General features: G+C 28.2%; 1 protein-coding gene across 1 annotated transcript; it reads left to right on the top strand.

Annotated features, from left to right (window-relative positions):
* The first annotated feature begins 1681 nt into the window (after positions 1-1681).
* On the top strand, positions 1682-5279 carry Naam (Nicotinamide amidase). Its single transcript, XM_011507621.1, has 3 exons — positions 1682-1984; positions 3233-3477; positions 4501-5279. Exons 1-3 carry the CDS (start codon positions 1790-1792, stop codon positions 5078-5080), a joined length of 1020 nt encoding a protein of 339 aa, XP_011505923.1. The 5' UTR covers positions 1682-1789; the 3' UTR covers positions 5081-5279.
* Positions 5280-6721: the final 1442 nt, after the last annotated feature.

Genomic DNA, 6721 nt, shown 5'->3' with positions numbered 1-6721 from the left:
ATTTTGAAGCTTAATTAATTATTCATAAGAATGTATTTAATTTAATGAAATATTATTGTTGATTAAAAATAATTATTTGTAATCTTAAATAAAACACGATTGCCTATTTTGAGAATATTATATAAGTACTTATATTGAAATTGTAATTATATGGAAATTATTTGGCGATGCGCAAGATAATATTGATTATATAAACTATATCGATACGTGATTTATAAAAACTATTACTTCAATTATTTAGTAATTGAATTATTTATAATTTAAATATTATTTCAAAATACTTAGTCATACTTCATGTATTACTGCGGTAGTTTAGTCAGTAATGATTTTAAGTAAAGACTTAAACGAATTTACATATTCGCACTTCATAAATTGCGTCAATATATTAAGTCATTTCATGAAACATTTATAAAGTAAGTTAAATAAATAAATATGTGACAAAAAAAAAATTTTTTCAAAACAGTGTTATAATATCAAAGTATACGATCAGATAAATATTAAATAAACTGGGAACGATTAAAGTTGTTTTGAGAAAGCCGGAAGGTCAAACTATAGGTAATAATTTCGAATTGAAACTTGTTGTTACAGGAAAAAAACAAGAATATTTATCATTGATCGTATCGTTGATTAATTTATGTCAGGACAATCAAATTTCAGATTTCGAAATGATCATAATATGGTCTTATTAGTGTAGATTTTTTTGCATTCTAGATTACACTTGCAACGATTGTGTTGAAACAATTTTTATATTGGCTAATTATATCATGGATTGAAGTTTCAGAGTTGTAATTCGATTATAATTGAATTAGAATTTTACGATGCTATAAGATATATTTTATAAACACCGTGAATATTATTATTAATTAAATATACAATACATTTATATTCTAAGTTAAAATATATAATAAGTTTCCATTCAATATTACAGATTTATTATCGTATAATAAATAGTATTTTCTTCTACTAATCATTGAACTTCATTTTTAATATGCAAAATAATGTTTCAGTATTAAAATTAAAGTCAATAATATGTGTTATAAAAATACAAAAATTTTCAATCTAAACGATGCAACTAAAAGTTTAATAACAATAAATAAAGAAGCGTTACGCCTAGCATTAAACTTTATTGAGCGAGAAATTTAAGCTCGATACTTCAAGCTATACCTATTCGAAAATTGATTAAATAACATTTACCTACACTCTTTTTTCATTAGGCTTAATTTAATTTCATTTAATTCGATTTTATACGTGGGTTTCTCTGTCTCTCTGTCTCTGTCTCTGTCTGTCTGTCTGCCTGTCTGCCTGTCACTCTCTCTCTCTCTCTCTCTCTCTCTCTCTCTCACTCACTCACTCTCTATGCGTACAACCCATCGGTATTATACAATGTCATTATTCGATAGGATAATTTAAAGTTGATGGCTTGATTCGATAAAGGAAAACTTGTTTGCGAGTGCAAACTCATTAATTGGCGATGAAAATGATCATGCGGAACTTAGTTTAAACCATCATCGCGTGAAACCTGCCTCTAACAACGATGATAAAAGAGCTTGAGCATTCCACTGGCTTCCAAAAGAAATGAAATGTCGATTTTAGCCATCAACACGTCTGCACAACTGACGTGCCCCAAAGCTCTGAGCGAGCTGTCGTAATTCGCACAGCTATAATGACGAGTGAGGAGCTACAATTTGCTCCTCCTACCCGTATCGATCAAACTATCAGCAGCACAGCAGCGACTATACCAGAATCGTCGCGTCGTGGGCCGAGGTGCGACTAGGCTACACCACCAGTCATGGACGCGTGTTTCACTACATTTGATGAGGATAAGGACGGTTTCATTTCCATCCCGGAGTTCGGGCTAATTTGCAGAGCTCTCTTTCGCAATGATCGGGGCAAAGTCTATGAGCTGGAAGAGGATCGATTGACGGAAATTTTTGGCGTGTTCGATACCGATAGCAATGGTTTAATCGACAGGAAGGAATTCGAGGTACGTCGCGTGACAACCTGCGCATGATCACTATTTACTATAGGGGTTATGCTCCATGCCCCATCTAATAGAATTGTATAGATTTTCATTTTTCGGCATATTTATTATATTGTCGGGATTAAATATCGTTGCACTTTTTATTAGATAGACTATAGTTACGTAACTCGTTATGTATGATCAATGCCGATTATGTCAGTGGTTTAATTGTCTATTCCGTTATTGAATTTGAGAGACTCATTTTATTTGAATAAATCGGATTTACCGAATAATTCACATAATTTGTTAATGCAACGTGACTTTAGTCAAATTAATTTTATTATTAAAATGGTCGGATTGGTAAAACAAACAAAACAAACAAAACAAAAAAAGAAAAAAAAATACATATAAAAGTAATTATATGATTAAATAGAAAAGAGGTACATCGTGTGATCAAATTCTACAGCAGAAGCTGATTTCATCGACTTTCCAAAATAGTGAAATACATTGAAAAGATAATTTTATGAAAGAAAAAATAATAAATTTCCAAATTAGTACAAATTACAAATTAGCTACAAGGTATTCCAATTAATAGATTAATTGTAATTTTAACGGATTATTCGTATTATTTCAAATACTATTACTATTAAGAATGAATTTTATGAAATATTTTATAAGCTTCGCTATTCTGAATTAAAAAATTTTCAAATTTTTTATATTTCATATTATTTTAATAGAAAATGTAGCAAAATTATATGAATTATTAATCTTAAAAGAAAAGTAAAAGTAAAATATTGATATTATAGTGTGAATATTCTACTCTAATGACAATGCAACTATCAACAAGAGGTTACTATTATTTACGACATTATTATTTATAACATTTTTTTTTTTTAATTTCAATACTTTGTTCCATGAAAATACAATTGATATTTGTAAAATAGCGTCTTATCGAAACAGATGTAATATATAAAATTATTAAATCACTTGAACTATATGTAGCGTATGAAATTAATAGTATGCATAAACTAATAATAATATACAAAAATAGAATAAAAAACATAAAATAATAACAATAACAACAACAACAACAGTAATAATAATAATAATAGATAATACATAATACATAAATGTAACGCCTAATTTATGAAAATATTAAAACATATTTTTCTCAACATGGAATTCCAAATAAATAGTATTTAATGCTAGCGGAACAAATGTTGAACATTCTACAATAATCTATAACAATAACTTGATTTAATCGAATTTCAGACCTGCTGGAACGACTGGATTAAAGTATGTACCAGACCGAAAAGCGCCTTCCTCATCGTCGACGTACAAAATGACTTTATTTCTGGCTCACTAAATATAAAAAAGTGTGCTGCAAGACACGATGGCTCAGAAGTTATCGAACCCATAAATAAACTTCTAGATAATGTACCATTTGATGCTGTCTTTTATTCCCTTGACTGGCATCCAGTTGATCATGTGTCTTTCATCGATAATCTACATTTGCGGTATGTTTCGGAAAAATGTAAAAAAAAAAACAAAAAACAAAAAAAAAAAAAAAAAAGAAGAAAAAAAAAAAAAAAAAACTTAAAAATATAAACAATTCGTCTCGATTGATCGAGCCATAGGGAATGTTATTAATTTAAAAGTGATTATAATTTTTTAACGTTAAATAATATAATGTACAGTGATATTATTATGTTTAGATAATATAAGTTTATAAGTAAATTCCAAGTATTTGTAAGAAAATTGCGTACACTGCGTAACGTAGAAGTTAAAGATATTTTTAACGAGGCATGTGAAGGAATGATTTTGATGTATCAATCAATCAATAGCTAATATAGCTCAAGTATTCTCAAATAGTAATTAATGTAATCAAATGACTGAAGTCTCTAAAAAAAAAAAGGCAATACTAAATAAAATGTACATATATATATTATCAATGAGCTCATTAGTCGATGCAAATGAAAAGCCGTACTTTCAAAATCATTAATATTTATCAATCAGCAAGAATAATATCTCTATTATATATTTATTCATTAATAAATATATAACTGTAAAGTTAAAAAGTCTAATAAAATTAACATATATTATAGAATTTTTATGAATTATGAAGATTTGAGATATTATTATGCATAATATACGTGTACTAATGCAAGCATTGGAATAAAGTTTAAATTTTTTAATTAAATATTTTTAATATATATTAGCTTGTACAAAAAAAAAAAATTTTTAATGATATCCTTCTACAGACATGCCTTCCTTTCACTTTTACTTATTAATTACACTTGTACGCTATTATACCATACATCGAGTAATTATTATTTAGCAACTCTTTATATCGATATTCGACTTGTCAAGCCATACATTAAAAATATCTAAAATCTGACCTTACAATCACTAGCTAACAAAGTATTATATTATCGCGTGATACCGATAAAAAGTAAAATAATGAAAGGGCCGTAAAAATAATCAATTACTTAGAGCATCAATCGGCAATTGTACAATGTCGTTGGCTCGGTTATGTTTAGTGAGCTGGACGAATCTAGCGGTGTTGCAAAAGAGGAAGCGCGAGTCTACGACACGGTGACATTCAAGGGGCCACCGATGCTGAAACAGCGACTCTGGCCCCGACATTGTGTCCAAGACACGTGGGGCGCCGAACTGCACAAGGACCTGAAAGTCATCGAGCACGGCGTGAAGATCTATAAGGGCACAAACCCCGAGGTCGACTCCTACTCCGTATTCTGGGATAACAAGAAGCTCACCGAGACATCACTGTCGTCCCAATTACAGGAGAAAGGGGCCACGGATATCTACGTGTGCGGGGTGGCTTACGATGTGTGCGTCGGTGCGACCGCTATCGACGCCCTGACCAGTGGCTATCGCACGATTCTCATCGACGATTGCAGCCGAGGTGTCGACCTTGTTGATATCGAAAAGACTAAGGGAACGGTAATAGGTAGCAGTGGTGTTATCGTCACCTCGAGCCAGGTCAAGGCCATGGTCGAGGGTAGAGATCGTAGACCCGAATTAGGATACAAGCTTGCGATGGAGATCAAGAGAAAGGCTAAGAAGCTTAGCTCCGATATTAAAACTATGGACCATTGAGTCGCCTATGTGCTTGTGCATTGCAATTAGAGACTAAGCACTTTGCGCCTATCGGTTAGTCACCTTTTCGATAAGTTTGGCTTTTATTAAATGATATTATATATCCATAATGACTAGCTGCTGACTTTTAAATTAGCGCTTTTTCTTTTCTCGGTATGATAAATAATTCATATTCATTACAAGCATACAAATTTAAATCCTCTAGAATAATTGTACCATATTATTGTTAAAATTCTCTTTAAATAGCAGTGCAGATAAAATTCGGTTAATTTAATTGCTTCCCCATGCAATAATTCAGGTAGATTATTCGTAATTATATTATTTGTGAATAGCGAAATAATTACACGGAAAAACTTATTATCTCGGACAAAAAAGCCTTACTAATTCTATTCACTTAATATTCATAAAAAAAAAAATTTATGAATATCAAACATAATTAATTGCATTTTTAACGCACAAAAAGAAATTATAACAAAGCAGATACTTAAAATGACTAATATTATAATTCGAAATCTCTTATATTAATGAAGTTATGTTAAATAAATATTAAAAAATGTATTATAAAACGAACACGATTATAAAATAGATTATCGAATGCCGTAATTTTATTTACTCGGGAATAAAATATTAAAATACCTCTTTACCTATACATAATTTATATATTCTTATAATTTCATTAAATTTCAAAAAAAATAAAAAAAATTATATGAATTAATTAATTATACTTTGTTTTCTATATGATTTTTCAATATAATTTCTTACATGACTTAATGATTCAATCTGATTATTAGTTGCAACAACACTGATAATAAAACAATATGGCGATAAAACCTTCAAATGCCGTAAACACATTCATTGCCAATAAATATATATTTATTAATAATTATATATAATTATAATAATTATATTAATTCTATTTTTTAAATAATAAATATATATATATATATATATATATATATATATATATATATACATATATTTTTTTTTTTTTAATTTTTTAATAAAACTGTATTATTAATGACAATAGACGCTCCAACTCTATTAAGATAAAATCTATGTTTTACTCTATTTCTATTATTGTTGAAAAATATAAATACGTAAATGGTAAACTGGAATGAAAATAAATTGTCAAAAATATTACGCTTGAAATATCATAAAAATTTTTATTAAATATACATAAAGTTGTTATACTTGAAATTATCTTAATATATAATTTGTTTAATTTAATTACTATAATATATTCTTAAAATAGATATACATTTTATTTAATAACATATTAGGTAAGTTCTGATTAATTTAACATTCTATATATTATATTTATATATATATGGTTTCATTTAATCCAAGTGAACTGTCGTGAAAATGTATTCATAATACGTACTCATGCGGAGTTAAATTTTGGTATTGTTTCTTGTAATACTTTGTAGCACAAATATTAACAAACTATTAAAATGTATATAATATTAAATTAAATATTCCATTTCATTCTTCTCTTTATTAAATCGTTATTCATTTTTTTTTCGTTTTTTTTATAGTGCTGCAATCTCATTAAACAATATAAAAAATTGGTCGTACATTATAAGCAAAATTTTGTATTGTAACTTTAATTTCTTCAAGCCTTTAAAATTAAAAAATATCAAT

This window comes from Ceratosolen solmsi, unplaced genomic scaffold (assembly GCF_000503995.2).
Source record: "Ceratosolen solmsi marchali unplaced genomic scaffold, CerSol_1.0 scaffold1, whole genome shotgun sequence".
In the NCBI taxonomy this organism is placed as follows: domain Eukaryota; kingdom Metazoa; phylum Arthropoda; class Insecta; order Hymenoptera; family Agaonidae; genus Ceratosolen; species Ceratosolen solmsi.
The sequence above is the reverse complement of the archived record's forward strand: the minus strand, read 5'-3'. Positions and strand labels throughout refer to the sequence as shown.

What these genes read in the sequence shown, in the direction of transcription:
- Naam (XM_011507621.1), top strand. Translation starts at nt 1,790, where the DNA reads ATGGACGCGTGTTTCACTACATTTGATGAGGATAAGGACGGTTTCATT. An exon ending in TCGACAGGAAGGAATTCGAG is followed by an intron (nt 1,985 to 3,232) that starts GTACGTCGCGTG and finishes ATCGAATTTCAG; the next exon opens with ACCTGCTGGAACGACTGGAT. An exon ending in ATCGATAATCTACATTTGCG is followed by an intron (nt 3,478 to 4,500) that starts GTATGTTTCGGA and finishes GGTTATGTTTAG; the next exon opens with TGAGCTGGACGAATCTAGCG.